Genomic DNA, 25,442 nt, shown 5'->3' with positions numbered 1-25,442 from the left:
TATTTCTTGAAAGAAACTTCATATTTAAAAAAAAACTTTTTATATAAAAAGTAGAAGTTTCAAATTATGAAGATAAATTAAAATTTGACACATCATTAAAAAAAAATCAAATTAAATTTATCATAACCTCAATAAAAGTTATGAGCAAAACAACATAATAGGGTATTTTTCATTGACATTTAATTTAACTAAATATATAATTATTGGTTCCATGACAAAACAGGACAGCACTAAATAAGAAAATTGACAGTCTGAAATTGTAACAAAGTTTTGTTTTTATAAAAGAAAACGTTTATCTGTGGTTTTCAGTAGATAATACTTTTATGCATTTTGTTATTGTTTAATTAAATTACTTAGTTAATTTTAGATATACACCAATAACTCGCATAGTGCGGTTTCAATCAGTGCTGATTCACGGTTTAAAAATTTCAAATCTAAGTAAAAATAAATTCTAAATAAATTGTCTACATAAATCATCAGATTTTTTGCTTTAACAGTCAAGTCTCATTTTGTACTATTTATGTTTATGTCCTCGAATCCAACAGTCCCTGATATTGGCGAAACCGATTACCCGCACTATGAGATAATGCAATTCAAATAATTAGATAATCTCATCGCGCAGTAAAATAACAAATTGTAACCTACTTTTCAAGATCCTGCCAAATTACGTTAACACCAAATCAATCTCACGAGACAAAAATAAAACGACAAAATTAATTAAATTTCATTAAGCAAATACAAATTACGTAACATCCGTGGAGGATATCGATAAAACGAATATTAAAGGCGTCGACCTTCCACCCCAAAAACTAGATTAGTAATGGCAGGCAGCGTTATGCAACGCTCGTTGTCTACAGCCAGAATCCGATTTCATCATGAATAATTTCGCGTTCTAATATTTGCGCGACCTAGTGGAAACTCATTGATCCAACGAATTCGTATGCACATGAATACGAGCGTATGAATAATTAAGAAAAACAAAAAAAAATGAGATTCATTTTTACAAGCATTCAAACATATTATGGCAGAGAATGCTGTGAGAGGGTGTCGAATGGGAAGATGAATAATTAAATGCACGCATATTCTACGTTCCGGGAGAAAACCCCAATTCAATTTTCGTCTCGTTGCTAGGATTAATAAAAAAGAGAAAGAGAGATATGAGAATCGTGGCCCTCCCCTATTTTAATACATTTAAACTCGTCTCATTTTGTGTGGGAGCAAATGTAATCTTGCTTTAGTAAAGATTGAAATTTTTAAGAATTCATCATATATGATATTTTCGTTTAAAATTCGTGAATATATAAAAGATTTCAATAAACATTTCATAAAATTACAATAAAAAATATATTTATAATATGATTAATGCAAGTATACTTTGATTGATGATTTTAGAAATGTTCAAAAATTATGTTAAAAATCATGATTAGACACACCGAAATTAAATTGTTATATTTTAACAAATATACTAATTATTATATAATAAAACAATTCTAACACCTTGTTATGTGTGAATGTATAGTTAAATTATGTATATTTTTGTTAATTATTAACTTATAGAAAGAATCTGTTCATTTCATTATTCTAGATCGCAGTTACAAATTTTAATAAGTTTACAATAAATTATTCATTTCATTATATAATTTTTAAGTAATATTTCCTAATTATTTCATTTTTTTAATGATAGTTTAATTATTTAAAAAACCCATCAACTACTAATGTACTATGTCGTATAGTTTTCATCAGTCGTCAGAGTATTTTGAATATACAGTGGAACCTCGCTTAACGAGTTTAATCCTTTCCAAAATTTGCGGATTTTTACTCGTATATTGAAACATATTCAAAAATACACACAATATGTGTACACAAGTTTTAAAAATGATGTAGCAGGCGCGGACTTTTCTTCTCATCCTCACTCGTTAAGCGAAATGCTGTCTGTTTTTTATTAGGTTAGTTTATTCGATAAAGGTTGGTCTTGATATGTATTTTGTTTTATGTCAATAATAGTAGAACAGTTGCATTGTTTAAAACAAAACAGTGAACAAACAAATGCATAGTTGAACCCAACTCCGATTTTTTATTTTTATTGAACTTATTCGAGAAGTGTTTTGTTTAAAATGTCTATAACAAAACCACATTGAGTGAGAAAAAGCAAGCAAGCTATAATATTTATTAGAATGAGATTTAATCACAAACATAAATTCATTATCTAAAATACAGTGGAATCTCATAATCTGTTCTAAAATTTCCGGTCTTTTACTTGTATAATGAAACAATTTTCCACATATAAACTAATGTAAAAGATACGATAATACATTCTATGCCGAAAATAAAGAATAACTTGGTATCGTTTCTCAATGATTTTGCTTTTAATATCTATTCTTATTTTATATTCTTTGGCTTTTTATTCGGAGATATGAAAGTGTTATTACATTTTGCATAAAAAAAAAGATCATAACATGACCGAAAACATATTTTCAATATGTAATCGCAAACAATACTAAGTTACAACTAGAATTATTTCTAACACAAAGAACTCTGTTTATATTTGTTTATATACAAAAAAGCGTACACAGTTTGTTTATTTATTACAATAATGGTTGGACACAATACATTTTTGTTTTGCTTTCACTCCAAACACAAATTATATTTGCAAAGTATAATTTGCTATAAACAAAGATGACAAAGAAAAGATTTTTAATATATTCAAAAATACACAAGTTTTGAAAATGATGTAGCAGGCGCGCACAGTCCGAAACTTCTCTTCTCATCGTCACTAGTTATGCGAAAAGTCACTCGTTAAGCGAGTTTCTACTGTATATAAGTTAATTTAAATAGCAATTTTGTAACCTAATCATACAGTACAGTAATTCTATTTTTTTTTACTAATTTTCATCTTAATCAAAAAGGGCTAAATAAATCTGCTTAAATATTATAGTAAAAATAATTTTGTTTACACAGTTCTAACAAAATATTCTAAATCTTCATTATAAACCTGTTATCATTAGATAATGACACATTAATAAAAATAGATTAAGCTTATATAATGCATATTATCAGAGATATTTGATTCGATGCAAAAAGTTGGTAAACTTAGGTAAATTTAGGCAACTTAGTAAGACGTTTGAACTACTTTTTATGAATACAACTAAATTTTAGTAATTTCTGTGACGTTTGTAATTCCTTTCTGTGTCTACATTTTGTCTGTAAAATTGACACAACTCGCGGGTTTATTAAGTAAAAGTACATTAACTCAAAAATTGTATCATATTTAAATGTTCAAATAATAATTGTTTCTGTTAATTCCTTTTTAATAAAACGAAATTTAAAATGTTATTATAGTTTATTATGTTAACATAATTAAACATTAATGATATCCATTTTTTAGTACATAATTCATAATTAAAATGTTATTTTTATGGATAAAACCATGGTAGTGGTTCTTGTAATTCTCTGAGGTTTTTTTTGCAAATGCATGATAAAATTATTTGTTTCCATCAAATTTTCTCAAATCATCATCAATTATTGATTTCATAAAAGCTACAAATTAAAAGACTAAAATATAATAAATAAAATTTGGTAATTAAATTAAGAAAAATTAAAACTATGTGTTTTATACATCTACTTAAGTCTATATCAAAGTTTACTGAAAAGATCTGAAAAAAAAAAACACATCAACAATTGCAATAATTCTTATGCTTTCAGAAATCATGTAAATTATATTTGGAATATATAACTAAAATTATGATGAAAATATGATATAAATGTGTTTATAAATTTACGTTTTAAATAAATCACATTATCGTGACTTCAAATACTGAAATCTAAAGTAAACTAATAACTGTTAGATAATTTAGTTTTCCAGTCCCATCCTTTATTACATCATTTTCGCCTCTTAAAATCTTTAAAAATTAACTTGAATAAAATTATTAAATTTTTAAATACAAATTAAAATTATTATTAAAAATATATTCCAACCAGTTCATCTTACATTATGAAAATTTGATATGAATATTCAAATTATAGCGTAAAAATTTACCAAATAGATATATGAAAGTTGCAATTATAGTAATGAAAGAAACTATTTGTATTATCTAGGAATATATTTTCATGTTTCTTTGCTATGAAAAACGTGATATGAATATAAAAATCTCTTTTTACTGTACGAAAGTACCCAATAAAAAGATATGATGATTATACAAATAAAATTTGAGCATGTTTGATACAAAATTTCAGTCAATACTTTATAAATACATTTAATATTATAAATACATCTCATGAAGAGAATTTGAAAATGAATGTGATAAGGTAGTAAATAAATGTTTGTATTAAACATGTAATGTAATTTGCTCGAAGCGGCTTTGTAGTAAATTGAAATATTACCTATTTGATAGTGAGTTGTTATTCCTGATGTGCGGTAATCGATTATTAAATTCAAATAAAACAAAAATAATCAAATGGTGCCTAAGTTAGTAGAAACTAAGAAGTTAGGTGACCATCTTCATGCTTCCAGTCTTCGACGATGATGGTCAATGGGAAAAAAATAATTCAAACCACCAAACGGAAAAAAAAACACATATAAAACTGTGTGGAAGGACCACAGACGCGTGCGATTGAAGCGAAATGATGAAGAGGACGTCTTTGGCGGAACGAAATTCACCCACGAACTGAGCAGAATCGGGTGCTCCGATGAGTGTATATGCTACGTTTGGTGCCGACGTCGTTTATCCGGATCCGTGCCGACGTCCAGTGCGGTGTCGTTCGTACCCAGCTGGGTCGACGGGCGGCAGCGCGAGTGCGGCCACTAGCAGCAGGAGGCGGCAACCCCCGAACGAGAAAACGATCTTCCAGTCGTTTTTGGATGTGCGCGAAAACAGGGTGGCGATGGAATCGCGCCCTCTCTACGTGCTAGACAGAGACGAACGCGCGTGGATCCGGTGTTATCGATTTCCTTCGGATGCACTCTGGAAAAGACAGGCAGGAGGCTCTGCGATGTGAATGGAAAACGGGACGAGAAAGATGGAACGGTATGTCCGACGTGGGCGCGACGAGGATGGCAACAGGAACGCCGGCGTCGCGGCGCCCGTCTACACGACGCACGCGTACATCGCCGAACACGGCAATCACTAAGGCCTTTCATTTGCATCGAATTAAATTAAGAATAAATTCCCCACGTCGCAAAAACTTCATTTGATGCAGCAGCTATCATTACGATATCATTCATATATCATTTCTCCCCTACACGACGAACTTCAATCTGCATATTCGCTGCTAAGAATACGATCTGGAATTATACTGAAAAGCATCATTAAAAGGACGCTTTTAAGAGTTGATAGATAGAAAAATTCACAAATATATTTCATATAATGAACTTGATAGCACAAAATTGTAGATTATCTTCATAACTGGGATAATATCAATTTACCACCAACCCACGATGACACTCTGCTTGAATTGACAAAGGATTTCAGTTTTTTCAGGAATAAAACTTTTGTACAATTTTGGATACAAATTCGGAAGGAATATCAGCACCTGTTTTATTGCATTTGCTACCACACATCTGGGCAAAAAGCAATTTTCCACAACGGTCAATATTAATTTACTCCGAATTAACTTTTGCATGCGAATATAAAAATTAGTGAAGTGTATTCAGCAACAGAAGTCTCATTAATTTGGCACAACGTAATTTTAAAATAATAATAAAAATAATAAAAAAATATATGTTATATGCGATGGCAATCGAAATCCCGACTGTATAGAAATCCCGACGTTCGAAATCCCGACTGTATTGAAATCCCGACAACCAAAATCCCGACTGTATCAAAATCCCGACTATATCGAAAATATTTAAATTGTTATTAATAATAAATAACAACATATTAACAACTAATTTTTATTATGAATAATTCAACAAAATAATAATTTATTCTTATTAAAAATGTTATTGTAGAAATTTTCGGGATTTTGATACATTCGTTTGATATATTCGGGATTTTGAACGTCGGGATTTCGATTGACGGTATTTCGGTTGTCGGGATTTTGATGAAGACCCGTTATATGTAATACTCTATATTCTTAGTTACAATTAACATAATCAGCATTATAAATGAAATCCAAAATTATCAAGGAATGCAACCATTCTACAGACACTATTTAAAGCAGTGTTTATTATCCGCGGTTTAGTCATGGTTTAGTCATTTTTTTACCGCAAAAATGTAACATTATAACATTAAATTATTTACTAAGTTGGTTTTTATTTCAATGTTAACCACCAACCGGCTCATTAAATATTTATCACATTTTCGACGGTCATTAAAACAATTTGGAAGTCATCAAAAAAGTTCAGAAATTATGCTCTATAGCAGCGATTCCCAAAATTTGTTCGGTTTAAAACACCCTTAATGCATTGCTCAAAACATTGGTCTATCTCAGGGTGAACTTTATGTTAATAGTAATTTTTTTCCATTTTCATGGCGCCCTTGTAGCAAAGGCGGGACACAGTTTGGGAACGTCTGTTTTATTGTATTTTATTGTTTTTAGCTTCAATTTGCATATTAATTTACTAGAATATCATCTGCAATCATGAAAAGCAATACTTAACGCTTCAGTATTAAATTGTAAGATATATACTTATGCAGTTGCACAGCATGAGCTTTCCGTTAATTTGAATATTTAATATTAATAATATTAGGTGTAGTCAAAAGTTCTGAGCTTTTTTTCTCTTTATTTTGACGATGAAATTAACAAAGTTATAATTTTAGGATTTAGATTAAATATGCGCTGTTTTGTTCGATAACTTTTGTTCATTTTGAAGGCAATTTCATAATTTTGCGATTGAAGAAATCCTCGTTTATATTGGTAAAGAACTTGACCAGATCATTTTCACAAGCCTCTCTTAAATCCAGTTTTTTACCATCAAGAAAATTTTGCAAATGCTTGAAATGGTGATTGGTGCCGTATCCTCCCATCCAAGCTCTCGCGTCTTTAAAGATGTGTACGGCCTGGCAATATCTTGATGTAACACAATACTCTTCCTATTGGCCAATTTTGAACGCTTCTCGTCCCGATGAGAGCAGTTCATAGTGGAGGATTCCCTTCCAATCCCACCGAACACACAGCAAAACCGGGCTTGGCGATTGCGTTTTTCGCCTGTTGTTCTCGTACGTTTTTACTTGTATAGTGAAATACTCGTATAGTTAATCATATTAAAAAATACACACAATATGTGTACACAAGTTTTAAAAATGATGTAGCAGGCGCGCAATCCGTCACTCGTTATGCGAAACGTTGTTCGTTAAGCGAGTCATTTTTCTAACAACTAATTTTGCTCATTAAGCAAAATGCTACTTATGAGAGGTGTTCGTTAAGCGAGGTTTCACTGTATATCATAATTTCAATTAGTGCGTTTTCAAACAACGGCATCGATCACCGACATATGTCGTGTTTGGTATCGTCTTGAAGCTCTATTTGTAATTGTTTTGACAAGTTGAATCCACGAAAGTCCTATAAATGGTTTCTAAAGTTCCAAAATGATGAAGAGAGTTCAGGATAAACGAAATTCAGGGAGTTCTCTTAAGATCTATGATGTCACTTTAAACTCATTGGTTGGAGTCCGATCCACGTCAAACAATCAAGGAATCCTCGTAAGGGTAAGGTCTACAGTGAAAGATCATTTAAAAAGCAAAAACTGTTGCACTATTAGATTATTTTTCCACAAATTAGGCGCACCCATGGAAGAATATACAGTAGAACCTCACATAATGATTATTTTGCATAACAAGCAAAATAAAATCTAACAAAAATAACTCGCTTAACGAGCGACGTTTCGCACAACGGGTGACGAGGAGAAGAGAAGTCCCGCATCACATCATTTTTGTAAAATTTTGTTCAGATATATTTTTTTGTTATCTTTGTTTATAGCGGACTAGAATTTGCAAATATAATTTGTGTTTGCTGATAAGGAAAAAATGTTTCACTTTACGATTAAAAATTCTGGAACGGTAGCATTCGCACTATACTTATACATAAAAAGTATTGATTTATTTGCTGCTCAATTCATATTGAGGATTTCCATTTTCGATTTCGCAGTTGCCTTGTAGTAGGGCATTTTACGATTTTCTCCGGAAAAAAAAAGAAATACAAAATTCACTGGAATTTCTTAGCAGTAAAATGATTTAAACAATTATCTATAACACCTAATTAAGGATTATTTTCACAAAATATTAATGCAATTGTACACAATCTTATATAATGCATTATTTACTTTAATTTGCAAAATCAATGGTAACGATTTATTTAAACTATGTTTCCGTGAAAATCGCTAATTTTAATGATGAATGTTTTTATCTCATTTTATTGATGTTTCGTGAAAATTTTAGAATTTACGAAGTGTTCCGTTGCAGGAAAAGTTTGGGAAGCCCTGTTTTATATAATCTACATATTTAATAATAGTAAAGACTTTCGATCTTATTGATATAATAACATTTTTTTTTATAAAATATATTATAAAATAATTAGAAAACAAAATTATTTTGTCTTCAGATTATTGTGCTGTTAATTTTTAAATGGATTTAAAGTCCTCGTTTAGTCCAGTTTGAAACATTATATTGGCAGATCACATAACCGCAGTATGCGAGGTATTGATGTACTACTTTATTAATACAGAAAGTTTCATAACTTTTAGTCCATAATTTACATTATACTAAATTATACCATAATAGGAAATTTGCTCCAAATATTAACAATATTGATACAGTCATAAAGAAATACAGTCATAATTTTCAATAGAGGTGCAAAAAATAAACTTAAAACCAAATTAAATTAAATTAAGACTAAATGACTACTCACCTCGCAAAACAATAGCACACGCGTTTCTGTTGTTGTTTTATTTTCTATAGAATATAATTTCGGTTCAGTAGCGATTCTGGCCCGCATTCAAATAAAAACTAATTAGAATTCCGAATATGTTAAGGTTACAAATACGTTGCAGATTCGCGGCAAAAGAAATATACACTTCATGGGCAAACTGCTATCACATAACTGATTATTGCAAATAAATATCGAGGAACACTATATTGCAATAACAGCAAGTTGATTCCTATGCATAAACAATTATCCCCATTTATTCGAATAAAGCGGATCACTTCTTTGTTAGCTTTTTTTTCTTCTTTTTTTCAACGTCGTCGAGAACATTCAATTTTTTTTACTGTTACATGAATGGTAGCAGCGACGATGAAAAATGTGCTCGGAATACAATTATTCCCGTCGCCTTTGTCCGCTTACATTTTATTTGTTCCTTTATTATTTTTTTTTTCATCGGATTAATTATGCAATTAACACTGAAACGCGACGTAATTCCATTTCTTAATTTACTTTCAAATCGATCCCACATATTTTTTGCTCAATGATAATTATGCCAAATAAAAATAAGATAATTACAGCAATTTGACCAATAAAAAATGTTAGATAACATTTAGAATTATTGTTTTTTGGTCCTTTTGGTCCATTTATATATTTAAATTTATTGTTTAAACTAAATAAAGCTGCGAATAAGATTATCTCGGAAATCGGATGCTAACTAAAGTGGATACTTTCAGGTAAATTATCAACTCTAAAAGTTGAGTTCCGCCAATTCGGTAAGAAAATGGTATGTGAGCTAGAAGCAATAAAGACAAGACCATATCCATCGGAAAGGACTCCAAAAAACCGCGAATCAAAATAGAAATGTTTGTTTATTAACCAATAATGCCATATATTATTACAACACTCGTCAATAACCGAATAAAAATATACCTGGATACGATTTAACCAGAAGGAAAACATTACAGAACTACTAAATCTACTGTACCTTACAATTATCTTTAGTTTTATTGTAAGAACCTCTTAATGGAAAATATCAAATAATCTTCCTAAACCAGGAAAGGCTCCGAAAGATATAAAATCAAAGACCTATAAATCTACTTCCTACAATATCAAATATGTTTGAAAAAATATTAATAAATAGGCTGAAAATTGTAATAACAATACTAGTTTGGATTTCGTTATCAACACGATAACATTGAGTAAGTAAGGCGCATTCTTAGATGTGCCTCAGCCATTCGCCAAAGTGTGGCACACGGGATTACTCAATAAATTAAAGAAGATTCTACCATGCAACTTTTATAAAACAATACATTCGTATTTGACTTGAAGACTATTTCATGTAAAAGTGTATCCAATTATGTCAGGTGTACCGCAAGGTAGCATGTTAGGACACATGTATGTCGAATCGTCAGGATTACTCGTTTTGGAGAAGCCATTATTAAAAATAATCACTAACAATAGTTAATAAACTTAGTAAACTAATCCTTCTGCAATCTCAGAGCTAGTGATCTACATCAGCGTTAAGTCTCAGCTACTGTGGCCTTCCAGTTCACCAGTCTGAATCTGAATCTTGAATCAATCGATTCCCGCTAATCCTTAGGCTGATGCACTCCTACGGGGGAAATGCCCTCTTTCCCTGAAGACCCCGAAGATATGCTGCCCCGAACGATATTTGGCAGAATCTTTGTATCTCTGCCACGGGTGGACTACTTTAATGAGGTTTTCAGTTATTTTACAAAATCTACAGAACGTTTAAACAAAGACGTTCATTCACTAGCTCCAAAAAGTGAGATCGTTAAATTATTTTGGACAAATATTACCAAGATTATATCCAAATTAGTAAATAGAAGAAGATGAAAAAAGCGGTGAAGAAGAAAAACGAATCATAGCTTGCGAATCATAAAAAAGGAACTGTTAATATTAGAGAGTAGAAAAAGAAGAACGAATGAAAGAAATTTAATGAACTAAAGACGATAGAAAATAAGTTGTAATAATCATTTTTTTTGTGAAAATTGAAGCAGAACAAAATACAAACGCAATTACAAAATAAAAACTCAATACAATAACACAAAAATAATAAATCAAAAAAGAAAGTCAATTGTTTCATAGGGTTATCGACCATAGGTCTTTCTTCCCTTTAAAATTGTTACTACGTTTTAGTTTTTCTTTTTGAACTAAGTGGCGTTGCTTTTTGTTTTGAAGAGACTAAGGACGAACATTGGTAGAGGAATATAAGAATTTACGAGGATCTTCAATTAAAATCAGTGGAGGAATCTACTTGGAATAACAATAGCCGATATAAAAATAGGCTGAAACGATTTAAGCTACTGGATTTACCTTTGAGATTCAACAACTAAAGAAAAATTAACAATGGTCGAAATTCAATAAAATTTGCTCATGTTTTTATAAAATTGATTGTAAATAAAATGGAAGGTAACAAAAATATATTTTTTAAATCAGAATATGCAATAAATAAAAAAAGAAATTAGCGCTATATAGTATTAGATTATAAAATATAAAAAATATATAATATTTTTCACAACTCAATATAAAATATTTTTTAAAGTTGTACAATTAATATTAACATCTAGAATTTCTTTATCACTTTAGAAAATTAATAAAAACATGCAATAAACATAATTATTGATTATATTTTTTATTATAAAATTACATCTTGTAAGATAATAAAGAAATATTACATTTTCACCACGTCTAGAATTTGTACGATAAAACGCAAAAAGTAATAAACGATAATTGTGTTAAGGAAAAAAGACGAAATAAAAAAATAACACTTTTACAATTGTTCAACGCAGACATAAGCAATAATATTTTTATCTAATAATAATATGTATTTATATTGAATTGAATATTTAATGTCAGTATAATTTTCATCTTGCATTATCCACGATCGACTGAATAGAATATTTTTCATTTGGATGAAAGACTTTCAAGCAATGATATGCAACTTCCCTTTCCTTGTATTCTGCATCCACTTTATTCTGAACAAAACAAACAAACAAAAAAAAACTCCATCTCGATTGAGGATTTCGTCTATTCGGCGCCAGGTCCTCCTCCATCTAAATCGGACATCGCACTTTTTTCACAAACATTCATAAAATAAGAGGATAATAATATATTTATTTAATAATACAATATACAATAAAAATTACACACTATAGCAATATTTTCGAAACTGTTGCGAAAGATTTACATACAATCAAATTGAATTCTGATTTTAAGTCTTTACTTCATTCAGACAGAAGTACTCGCACAATTTACATCACTGTGAAGTGAATTAATATCTTTATTTGATTCTTAGAATTATATGTACAGTGAAACCTCGCCTAACGAGCACCTCGCATAACGATAAAATCGCATAACGAGCAAAACGCTTAACAAGGAAAACAATTGTAACAAAAATGACGTTCGCATAACGAGTGACGAGGACAAGAGAAGTCTCCGATTGTACGCCTACTACATCATTTTCCAAAATTTTGTTCAAACATATTATGTGATTATTGAACCCTTGAAAGAATGTCTCCGAAGAAAAAAATAAAAAAAGAGAAGTAATAAAGAATTAGGTATGTATCATAATTATTTTATTTATGCCGTATTAATTTTAATTACCGGGCAATTGCAAGCCCGACAACCGAAATTCCGTTCGATGTTCGAAATCCCGACTGTATCGAAATCCCAATTATATCAAAATCCCAATTATATCGAAATTCCGACAATCAAAATCCATACTACATCGAAATCCCGAGTATGTCAAAATTATTTTTTTTATTATTATAATTTCTGCAATAACATTTTTAAATTATTTCGAAGCGATAAACTAACCAATTAGTTGACAATTATGTAAAGTAATTAGTAAAACATACAAAGTAATTTCTTATAATAAATATCGTTTTTCGACCTTTCCTCTGTGTTTATCGACCACCGCAATTTAATAGATATTTTTAATTCATACCTTTTGAAGAAATATAAAAAAAAAACGAATTATTTAATTAATTCAAGAAGAAAATAAGATATAATATATACATAAGACTTATACACGACTGTATATTTAGTTGCATATGTGCTTTCATATAAGTTTATATTTTCATTATATAGAGTTGGTCTGTCTAACACCGATCTCTGCTCCTGTGGAGAAATAGGAACCGTCAACCACGTCCTGTTTGGATGTCCAAACAATGCTTCTACAGAACTCTACTGTCCACCATCTCTTCAATGAACATACAGTTGCCAACTTCCATAGACACTCTTTTGGCGCAAAATCAGGGGGACCAAATCGTCCAGAAATTCTTAATGCTTTAGCCAATTTTGTATTCGCCACGGATTCTTCCTTATAAACTAACAGCCAATCATCACTAACAACCACTCCGAGGTCCCCCAAACATCTCTCTGAATCGCCGGGACCCCGATTCGAACTCCACCTATCCTCAAAACTTTGAAAGTTTAAATATATAATATGACAAAACTAATTTTTTATATTGTGTTATAAAGTCATTGCAATCATTTTCCTCAATGGAATCAATACGTTTCTTGAATATACATTTCAGAAATATAAAAAAAAACAGCTTTTATTAAAATTATTGTTGTTGACAGTACGTACTGTTTATTTGCTTGCACGATGTTAATAATGAAGTTTACAAGTGATTATCTGGAATCTATTTAAATGAGTGCATAAACGTTAGTAATGAAACGATAATACGGTTTAATGGTTGTTTCTATAAGATCCAATTGTTTATTAATGATTTCCTTCCTTGATTCTCAATCAAGGTTGCGAATCTAGAATGTAAAATGACATTGTGATCGTTCCGTCATGCGACACACTCACTTTCGCCATTCACGCCGATAAATAATTTATAATTCTTCGATCCTTTTTTTTTTCTTTTCTCTTCTCCTCCTCTTTGCACGTACTTAAATACAGGGTAGTTCAATAATACCAAGTACAGTTAACATTGAGAAATGCCAATTACTTTTTAAACAGAAAGTAACGAAATAAACATTGTTATTTCGTATAATTATAGAATCATAAGTTACACTTGATATGTCATCTTATAGATGCTCCATATTGATTAAACCATATTCAATGGTCGTTATATTCATCACAAAATATAATCGACGGAGCATGAAGAAGCGATTGCGTTTTGGTTTTCTCTTTGCTCCCATTTTACTTCCAAGATGTTTGCTCCATAATTACGTGGAATCTTCGCTTCCCTTTCACTCTTGGTGGTGGAACTAGTTGGAGCATTTGTGCCGTGTCAAAATCTGCTTGTCCAAACTAATATTTTATGAAATTGCGTAATATCGTTAAATAAAACAACTGATTAAAAAAATACAAAAATTAAACGAAATGTCAATTATTGATTTTGGCACAAAATTTTTATTTTGATTGTAAATAACAAAGTAACTATATTTTTGAGATGTCTAATGACCATCTCTAACTACTTTCAAATGAAATTTATAAAAATTGTGTTATTTACTATTTTTGACTTATTATTTTCATAGACTTTTCTTTTTAAGTATTCTTACCCATTTAGGACTAAAGGGCCATCGACCTAGCTCTTTCCGCCCGTGGATTATATAGTTATAAAATATATCTGACAAGGCACATGTAAAAATAATTAAAACAGATAAACATACAAAACAAAAATAATGACAATTCTTCAACATCTTAAAATGAACAAAATTATAAGTAGTGTGTAATATATACAAAAAAACATTCAAATAAAACCAATTACTGTGTAATTTTAAATGAAAATATTAAATGTGAGTTCAATCATAAGAACATAGATTTTAATGTACGTTGTAATAGGGAAAACGGAGACGTGGTGACAAACTCCACAGTTGAACTTGTAGGAGACTCTAAACTTAAATTGTCCAGGTCGAATATTAGAATGTATGCAATGTTGCCCGAAAAGCAGACGTTGGTATTTATATTATAATTGACGATGAACCGTGTCTTCAAATGCTGGACTATAGCAGCTCTATCGGGTTCCTCCGAGATGACTATGTGGTCATAAATGGTAATACGTTGATGCAACCTCTTGTCCGTAGTAGGACCTGGTAATAACTATGGTTTTTATTGATTTTATATTTACATTTAGAACACCAGACATCGGTTTTGTTGGCTGGGTTCATGAACCATAGATTGGACAGGTAAGAACTATTCGTAGCTTCGCATTTGTCCTGGAGAAAATGTTGGTTCTGAGTTTCAGTGATTGGCTTTTAGCAGGTATATTTGTATTTCTTATGTCGTATAATTTTATTCACAATCTGTTCGTCAAATGTTAATATTGAATAAATTTAAGATCGCGGTTGACATTAAATGGATAACCTTTTCCCGGTGGATAGTTACCATTATGATGATTTTTTGTCTTGTAGGTTAACTTCAGTAGTATATTGATGTTCTGCGATTCCACTATTTCCTTTCACTGTAAATCTGCTGCTATCCTTAACACTGTCATTGTCCATCGACTTGGCTGAAGAAGGTCATATGCTGAACCTCATTCAGTTCACTGTCCATTTATGATGAACGATGGCTCTATTGCTGCAAGCACCGAGAGGGCTCACAAAGGGACTTATCAGAATTTGAACCTGTGCCCACTAGCACGTGCGTAGGGCGGCTTAACCATTCGGCTATTAGCCGCCCAGGTATATGTGTTATCTTGAAAAGTTTAGACAAAAGTCTAATAGCAAAATGATAACTCTTCTTTTATGACAGTTGGGTATAAAGCATATGGCACCCGAAAGACACCCGAATGATATAAAACAAATATAACTTTTACAAATACATATCTCTTTTTAATTATTTTATATGAAAATATAATTAATGGAGTTTGGAATCATGTGTTAACAAAAACATCCATCAAACGACCACCATTTTCCTACTCACAAGCATTTTCACAGCATTTTTTATGATCGTATGCAAGATTTCAGGTCCTAAATGTCGGATTTCAACTAGAATGTTCTTTACTGTTTCATTTGTTCGAGGTTTATTTACCTAAACTTGTGCTTTCAAGTAATCAACAAAAAAAATCTGTTGCTGTCAAATCAAGCGAACTTGGAGGCTAACAGCACCCATCATCCGTTAGGCATATAATATTTCATTTTCAAAGCGGATAACTTTGCCAGACATAATATCGCACCAACCAGTGCATTTTTGGAGATACAATTGATGTTGATGTAATTCACTGGGATTCTCAGTACCCCCAAAATCTGCAAAAATATTTTGAAGCTAGGAGATTCTCTGACATTAAAATGTTACCGGTAGTTTCAATAATTAATCTTTCACTGAAATAGAAAAACCCAATGAAATTAACTTATTGCTAGACATTATGCATAATGGCTATGCTCCAAAGTATGCTCTATAAATTGTAACCCTTTATAAATACTCAGAATTAATGCAATATACCTTGAAACCTCGCATAACGAGCATAATTTGTTCTAGAATCTTACACGTAAAGCAAAACAAGGAGCTAGTGGAATGAGTACTAAACGCAGACTTACGTAGCAGGCGCACAATCCGTGACTTCCGATCTCCTCCTCACTCGTTATGCGAATTACTTGTTAACTCTTTGAAGGGCGATGGTACACGCAATATACCACCTTCTAAATATGCCTAATGGGGCATTATTTTAATTTTCTGGAAAATGTCCAGGAATTATCATTTAATTTGGTTGGTATGTCAATGGATGTAACTTGATAGGCCATATCATCGGATGTTGATTCAGCATTCTGGCCCCTCAAAGAGTTAAGCAAGGTTCTGCTGCATTTACATTATATCAAAGAAAAAAAATAATAATTTATGTACATTACTATATGTTGTGATTATAATAAATTCAGACTGATCGAAGGTATTGATGTATTCACTTCAGACTTTGAAAAACTGATACTGACAGTACTTTACAAATAAATCTCACTTTAATTTTACTATTTATACTAATGCTTGACCCATATTTTACATTCTAATCGTATCTTCTTTGCTCATGGAACATAACGATTTTCCTAATTAACATATCTATTTTATAAAAATAAACTTGTACATGTTTTATTTGTCATTAAAACACATGCAAAAAAATATATATGATATAGATACAAACGATAATTATACTGTAAATTAAATTGGTTGTAAAATATTTACAAAGTGTATACACCGAACAATGAATCAGAACAAAATTAGGGTCTTTTTCATATTATTAATTTAAATTTGGACACAAAGCAACGGATGCAACGACACTAATTTGGCATTTAATAAACAGTGCGGAAGATTTCGAGAGAAAAAAATAATAATAGGAATGAACTTTCAAATTTATTTGTAAATTTTCTAATATTTTAATTTGCTAGTTGATGAAAAAGAAAAAAATATAAATAAATTTTGATTATGATATTTGCATATCCCTCACCAATATATAAGAAAAATACTTTGCAGTGCAATTCCTGGCATAATACGGGTAATTGGTTTCGCCTGTTTAAATCCGGACTAATCGAGGACTTTGAAACAGCTTACAAATAAACAGCAGTGTTTTCCAACATTTTTTTTGTACCACCTAAACCTTTCTAAAATTCTAATGCCCGCTATGTGGCATATACATATTTTTTAATATTCAAAAATTGAATTACTCTCTGAAGAAACTCAAATGATAAGTTTTAGGAAGAAATCAATAGGAAATTGTTGCCAAAGCAAAATTTATAGCAATTAAGTTGCAGTACAAGTACAAACCAATATCTTAAGTCATGCGACAAAAAAATTAAGATACTGCTGTATATTTTTTTTTTCTTGTTTATTAATAATAAAATGTAAATTTAGAAACGTAAACTGAGTTTAAATCAAACATAGACTATTATACATCATTACATTTATCTTAATATTACGGTTGCATTTCCAAATATAAAGTGTATCAAATAATTATCGGTCGTTCCACTAATGGAAATAGCAACTTCGGCCACGCAAACTAAACCGCAATAGTCACGGAAAACCTCATAACTCGCTCAATCCTTGACCGATCCGGACGATATTTTTTTTTGCAACTGACGAAGGACAATAATTACAATCCGTCACGTGGATAACTTCCTTTCCGGCGAGTTTTTATAATATACCCAATTTTTGTGACCTTTCATTGTTTACATAATTGATTTTACTTATTAAGAGTCGAGACATACTGTATATAAGATATTTTGAAATTGAGAGCATATTAACAAGGTTTTTTAAAGTTTCTACATAATAAATCATGTGAATAGAATTTACAAAGGAGAAGTGAGATTGTTAGTTGTTGTTGTTAATGCAAATGGTGGAATACATTATTTAAATTCTTCAATAACAATAAGCTATAAGGATTGGTTGTATTTAAATGTAAATAACATTATCAAGATCAATTAATAATGGCTGCAATTAGTAATCGGACCATATGCAGTGCGCAACGAGTTTGTTATATAAAACATTTGATTTATTTATTATTATATCCATGATATATTATGATAATAATTGCATAAATAAATTTTATAACAATTACGTTCGAAATTGTTTATCAAAAATAATTTCAGTATTTAATTTACATCTTTTCTCTCAATTTAATTTGTTAGAAAAATAATATATCACAAATAATCAGGATATCAAGCAAGTAATTATTGCTGTTTTAACTTTTATTAACAAATTGCACTTTCGTAGAACTCGACTTAATGAATACTTCACTATTTTTAGTTCTTGTAAGTTTCACTAGTTTGATGAGTTGTACCTACAGGTAAATGTCGTTTGCTCCGGTTCAATTTACGCCGATTCGATGGGTTTTAAAGGAACGGAACTGCGGCGTAAAACGACGGCTACCTGTACTAGTAAATGCACAAGTTACAAAAGTTAAAGAAGAATTAGGATTAATAAAATTGGATATGTCTTTAAAAAATCGAAAATATTTCTCATTTAAAGAACCAGGATATTTCCTTTCTACTACTTTTGTTATATATTAAGTGAATTATCTTAATTTATGTAATGTCGTATAATTGGGAGATATTGAAAAACTATTTCAAAGACACCTTAGATATCTGTAATTTGTATTCCAAATGTATGCATTCAGAATAAAAAAATATCGAAACATTAAATCATGAGTTTAACAAATCTGTAAGATTATGACCAATTTGTTTTTGACAAATAAAATTAAAATTTATAGAGATATTTTTCGTTTCTTTTTGATAAAAAATATTATTTTATCAAATACAAATATTGAACAAATTATTGAATTGTTGCGTTGCATTATAAAGTATTCTAATAAGAATTAACTAAGTAATTTAATAAATTGATCATTGATTTATTATATTAATTGAGCATAATTCGTTTCGGAAACTTGCTTGAAATTCAAAGCACTCGTATATCAAAACGAGCTTGTGAGACGATTACGATAAAACTTATGTATAATACTCGTATTGCAAGACCTAGCTAGTTCATCGCAAACCAAATTATTCGCAATCCAAAATTCTACTAGTGTTTATATAGGGTGTCCCAAAATTAACGAAAGATTTGAATTTGCTGTCATTTGTGCAGTAAAGTTTTGGCAACCCCAAAAAATAAACAAGTGAATGTTGATTTTTCGAGCAAAATCATCCTAAGTGATGAAGCACATTTTCACCTTGATGGCTTTGTTAATCGCCAAAATTGCCGCATTTGGGGTCCGGAGAACCCACATGTGATTGTCGAAAAACTAATGCATGCACAGTTACTGTTTGGTGCTGATTTTGGGCAGGAGGCATCATTGGACCATACTTTTTTAAAAATGAGGCATGTCAAGCAGTGACTGTCACTGGTGCTCGATATCGCGACATGATAACACACTTTTTTCTGCCCCATTTGGATAATATTGATATAGATGACATGTGGCTTCAATAAGATGGTGCCACATGGTATACAGCCCGTGAAAGAATTCAATTACTGGATGAGACATTTCCTAGTCGTGTAGTCTCTCATTTCGGTGAACAGAATTGGCCTCCTAGATCTTGTGATTTAACATCAATAGATTTCTTTTTATGGAGTTATTTGAAGTCAACAATCACAAAACCACCCGTGCATAACAGGTAGAAATTAAACACTGCATCAACGATATTCAGCCACATTTATGCAAAATGGTCATGAAAAATTTCTATAAAAGAGTGCGTATGTGCTAGCAAAGCTGTGGAGGCCATTTGCCCGATGTGTTATTCCATAAATAACCTATGTATTTTATGATTCAATAAAAAATCACAATTTGAAGACTAAAAACTGTGTTTTCTATTTCATTCAAATCTATCGTTAATTTTGAGACACTCTTTATATTAGTAACTAAATAATCTTTAATTTGTTTATTAATTATAAAGCAAATTTGTTTTAATAAAGTATTTTGAAATATGCAAATAACTGTTGTAAAAATGTTAATAAATAAGACACATTTGGATTTTTTGTATATATTTTTTTATTAATAAATATAAATTAAATTCTCATTTTTTTTAGATTTAAAACAAAGCTTATAGAAGGTTTTTTTTTACAAAGCTTCAAACGATGAATAGAACGTAGAGCCAAAAAGGCTTGGAAAATTCGGACAATTGTATACGTGAATTAATAAAAAAAAAACAAAATAATAAAAAAATTAAACTAATTGTTCTAAATTAAAGGAAAATTCACTGCAAATCATACATAAAAAAAATTGAAAAAAAAATACGTTCGAGTGGTGGAAAAGAGTTGGAAAAAGGTGTTTAAGCCTTTGGTGTGGTTGGTGCGTCCTCTGGGACTGGAGCGACGGTTGGGATTTCTGGGTACTCCAGAACGGCTCCCTCCTCGCACTTGAAGATCGGGCAGCAGGTCGGGAAGGCGGCAGTCTTGTTGGTCTTCTCCTCATCCAACTTGCACTTGGGGTTGGCCAAAGGCAATGGACCGCAGTCCTCGACGAGCTCAAGGAGACGTGGTGGCTTGTCTTCGGAGAGGACGCAGGTGGAGCGACCGCAGAATGGAGTCAATTCCCAAGTTTTGCCTGGTTCGACGGTGGCGCACTTGGTGCTGGCGAAGCACATTCCGGGGAAATCTGAAGAAAAATAAGAAGAAAAAAATGTTTAACGGAATTCTTAACTCAATATGAACTTGCGCAATTTGCAGGTGGTGCTAATTTGTTGTGCAAACGGGAACGGAGCGATTTCGAAAGAATAATTGATTAAACGATTAGCGGATTACTATCGCAATTCAAGGATAAAATAATAATACTATTAAATGTTACCATTAATAGTCAATAATTTTGTATAATTATTGCTTAAATGATTAATTAGCATTTAAAAGGACTTCCTTAATTATGGATAGGTGAGGTAATGGTGGATTGAAATTGGAAAATCGATGAGGAAAACATTCGAAATGGATGGCAATCAACTAGAGACGTTTTCTGCTTCGAGCGTAATTAAATGCTTTTCCGATGGTTTCTACTTGAGCTTGGGTGCGGTGGCATATAAAATGTGGGTCAGCACGCGATCACCACTAACTTTCCGATGTTGGAGTGATGTAAAAGTTGCCGAGAAAGACTGGTTTTAAGAGCAGCGGTAACGGAAACAAACCAAAGAGCGAAGCAACAAGAAATTTAAGAACGAAAAACAATAAAGCAATGTGAGTGTGAACAGAATCTACGTATAATCAAGTAAAAAGAACTGAAAATGAATACTGAAATTAAGTGAGAGCTCGACTCCTTTCGACGGAAGCGTTTCGCAACGAAAAACGTATTTCAAAATAAAATCTGGAACGCCAATTGAAAACGCGGCCCCTAATTGATAATTCGCCGTTTAAAGTTATTGCGTTGCCAACGTTCGTAGTAGACAGATTTTTAATTTTTGATAGTGCAGGACGAGTGTGTTGTTCCTGCGACAACCATATGCCAATTCTGGGCATGGAATATTCCGATTGCGCAAACCCATCCTGCTTCGAACGATATATATATATATATATATCGAGAAACGCACTTTCCGTGTTTGCTTTTCCCACTTTCACGCCTCGATTTTGCAATCGCAGTCACTTTCGTTGATGCTCTCCGAAAGCTACCGCATTTCAACTCCAATTATTCAATCAAAACGACAATTAATTAGACATTTTATATCTCAATTTCTATTCACTATTCATTTCAAGAAATAATTTAAGAAATTGTATTTATTTTTATTAACAATTTCGTCAATTAATATGTTCAGGCTAAAATTGACGACAAAGAGAAATTGAAAAGTTAAGCAATTTTTATAATATAATGGTTTTCGAAATAGTAAAATCTCATCCAATTTTAATAAGAAATAAGTCGTTTCAATTATTTATAATATTCTGGAAAGCTGTAATCTTCTAGAATTTAGCTTTCCAACAATACAAGTCAACACAATTCTAGTAGAAAACGAGTCTATTATTTTGGCTATTTAACTGACTTTATTTTTGTGAAAATATTTGTGTTTAAATAAATTTTTTTGTGTTATAGTTACCTCTGAGGACATCAGCAGGGATGAGCCTCTTGTAAGTCTTGGACTTGTCATCAGCTTTGTCTTCGGCGAAGGCGAGGGCCAAAACGACGGCGAACACAACGAATACTTTCATGTTTGAAGATGAAGTGAACTTTTTTTTAAAATCCCAAAAAGAAAACTGTACGAGTCTGACACTCTGTGTTACTCTGCTGCTCAACCGTTCTTCGGTTCCGACTAGTTGTCGCTCTGCAAGAACCGACGTTTTATAGAGTTTCTCAGTGGCCGAGGCGGAATGGGATTGTTACCGCACCGAGAGAAGAGAGAGAAAAAAAAACGGGTCTTTTTTCGGCCTGAAGAGGAAGGGATGCGGACAATACGCAAATTCACATTGATCACACACATTAATTATTTCTTTCTTTTTTATTATTTCAATGCTTACTATTTTTGGGGATACATTATAAATCCAGAAATTTTTCCTATCCCAAAACAAATGAAATTTAAAAATTCGTTTAATTTAATGATACCGCAAATAAGAAAATAATAATAAGCGGAATAATAAAGCGTTTCAAAACGTCGTGCATGTGCAAAAGATGCCCATTCGATGCGCACCAATTACTTAGTTAAGTTAACGTTCGTGTCGTTCCTTCCTTCGTTTCTAGTGCATTGAGTAACTCGCTCGAATTGGTCGAATCGAGTTACCCAACAACTTTTCATGCATCCGCCGCAAAAATCAGTAAACATTTTCCTTCAATCATTCCTCTATTTGTAATAATTATCAGATTTGTTTCTAATCTGGCAGCAGATGTTTCGATCTTCAATTTTTATTACCATGGTAATTTTGATTATATTCAGAGATGAGTTTCTAATCTTCTAAAAAATCTATCGATCTTCTATTTCCTATTCTTCTTTTTCTCAATAATAAAATACAGAATCAGTAATCATATTCTTACTTTTTTATGATGATTTTGATTATCTTTCGAGATGAGTTTTTCTAATGTTACAATCTATGTTTTCTCAGCAAACTAAAATTAAAAAATAGTAAACATCTTACTATTGCCATGGTGATAGTGATTAAGAAAAAAATCTTTGTTACAACAACAAAAAAAAAATTAAAAATTTTCCATACAATAATAATCTTTCAAAAAACATAATTTTCATTATTCAGACTATGGTTTATCTTCAGAAATGAGTTTCTAATATTGTCGAAAATGTGTTTTATTTTTATTTTATTTTTCCAATTATGATTTTTCGTGTATCCTCCTTGAAAATCAATAGATTTTTTTTATTCTTGCTGTTGCCATGGTGATTATACTTAGAAATGAGTTTCTAATCTTGCGGATGATGTTGCGATCTCTTATTTTTTATTCGTTTTATATTATATTTTATTTTTTTTAAATGAAACCAGTTTCCGAAACTAATTGGACGTGAAGAGGAGAAGAGACCGTTCATTCCGTTTTCGCCTCTTCTTGCGAAGATCCGCATACTCTCGCTAATTATCAATCTTCGGGGGAAGAGTCGTTCCGAAGAGTTGTTGTCTCGACAAATCAATTTCACCGAATTTCACTTTTCACCTCTGCCGTACATTATTAACCTTTCCTTCCTCCACAACCAATGAACGTGGGCTTCGGAGAATGTCTTTTGTGTGCGACATACACAGAATCCCACGCGATTCCCTTTACTCGCTTTTCACGATCAACCAGAAGCAACACGAAAAAAATGAAGCGTCAAAATAAACAACGTCAACTGAAAATGGGCATATGAATCACGTAAAATTATTTCACTTGCAAAAATACAAGTTTCCAAAAAAAGAAATTAAGAAAAAAAAGTAGTACCGTAGAAAGTATGTTTAACTAATCTCTTGGTAAACGTCTTTCACGTCCGTACCTATAATTTCATCGGCTGCAGCAACAATTAGTTTCTTTATTTATAATTGAAAGCTTCCATAGTTAAGTTATTGTTGAGTAAAGTATACGGTATATTTCAAGTACGATCTTTATCAGCTTTTCGAGTTGACACAGAGGTGTGTCTTTGTCGTGTGGCTCTTTTATGACGTCCTTGATGTATATATGCACGGAACAAAGGAAAAGTAGTTTTATATCTTCTCAAGAACGGGACAGGACAATGCAATATTTATTTATCGTCGGCAAATGTATTGGAATCAGGTTTAAGGAACGAGAATCGTTTAACCTTTATTCGAAAAATAGTTATTATTTATACGGATACTAAGTTAAAACAAACAAAAAAGAATTAAATATGAAGAACATATATCATTAAATCGAGGGCACCGGTTTTCGATTGCTGTGACTCATTTCTTTGATAACATTTACCGAATTGTTTCGAGAATTGTTCTAGATTTTCGATCGATATTTTCGTAGTCTGCAAAGTGTTGGGTGTTAAGCAATGCCCTGGTAATATTAACGAAAGGAACTTTCCATAAGCATTTTTTTATATCCTTTTTGAATATTTTATATTCGAACTCGAATAGTTCATTTAAATTTAAGATTGGAGGCTTTAGTCTTTTAATTTATCACCGAAACTCAACTTGGTTAATAACTTTGACAGTTTATAAAATTTAAGAAACATTGGTTTAATTGTTCCTTATTGTTAGCAAATATCTAAACTCTGAACTATTCAAGTCAATGTCATCATAAGACAGTTATGTTAGTTGGACAATAATTCACATTTGACAGCTTAAAACAATTGACAAGTATAACCTACATGTTGTTAATACTTGTCAATTACGTGTCCCATAAATTGCTACAATCAAGAATCTCCATTCGGGTAGACGTCATTATTATTGTCTTTTTCCATATTTGTTTTTGTATGTGCTAAAAAAATTAACAAATTTTGCTTTAAGTCCACAAATAAGCAAATTTACTTTAATGTGTGAAAAAATGTGTTTCACCTTGCGACATTTTTATGTTGGACCAAGGAAATTGCTGGAAATACATGTTTACTTATTACAAAACGTTTGGATTTACTTGATTTTTATTTGCGTTTACAAATAATGGGAATTTTGGAAGATTGAAGTGTAAATAATTTAGGAAACGTCATATTTTTATCATTTTTTGCGGATGACGTAAAGAGTTACCAATTGAAAGAAATAATATAATTCCCAAACTAAGTAACATTGATATTTTTCA

General features: G+C 31.2%; 1 protein-coding gene and 1 long non-coding RNA gene across 2 annotated transcripts in view; both read right to left on the bottom strand.

Annotated features, from left to right (window-relative positions):
* The window catches only part of LOC108564012, a 33,494-nt gene extending 28,449 nt beyond the window's left edge, over positions 1–5,045 (bottom strand). Inside the window, exon 1 of the long non-coding RNA XR_001891118.1 lies at positions 4,381–5,045. This is a non-coding gene — a long non-coding RNA (uncharacterized LOC108564012). The remainder of the gene's footprint in view (positions 1–4,380) is intronic.
* Positions 5,046–20,520: 15,475 nt separating this feature from the next.
* On the bottom strand, positions 20,521–22,570 carry LOC108564009. Its single transcript, XM_017922879.1, has 2 exons — positions 22,321–22,570; positions 20,521–20,906 (listed from the first exon to the last, which is right to left on the bottom strand). The coding sequence occupies exons 1-2, from the start codon at positions 22,430–22,432 to the stop codon at positions 20,581–20,583; spliced, it is 438 nt and encodes a 145-aa protein (XP_017778368.1). The 5' UTR covers positions 22,433–22,570; the 3' UTR covers positions 20,521–20,580.
* Positions 22,571–25,442: the final 2,872 nt, after the last annotated feature.

The sequence above is a fragment of the Nicrophorus vespilloides genome, unplaced genomic scaffold (genome assembly GCF_001412225.1).
Source record: "Nicrophorus vespilloides isolate i.1.1-1 unplaced genomic scaffold, Nicve_v1.0, whole genome shotgun sequence".
NCBI classification, from domain to species: domain Eukaryota; kingdom Metazoa; phylum Arthropoda; class Insecta; order Coleoptera; family Silphidae; genus Nicrophorus; species Nicrophorus vespilloides.
Note: the sequence above shows the minus strand (reverse complement) of the source record. Positions and strands in the feature narration are given on the sequence as shown.

Bases quoted from the DNA above. Each gene is read 5' to 3' on its own strand.
- LOC108564009 (XM_017922879.1), bottom strand. From the start codon at position 22,432: ATGAAAGTATTCGTTGTGTTCGCCGTCGTTTTGGCCCTCGCCTTCGCC. The intron at 20,907-22,320 runs GTAACTATAACA...ATTTTTCTTCAG, and splicing joins CCCTGCTGATGTCCTCAGAG to ATTTCCCCGGAATGTGCTTC.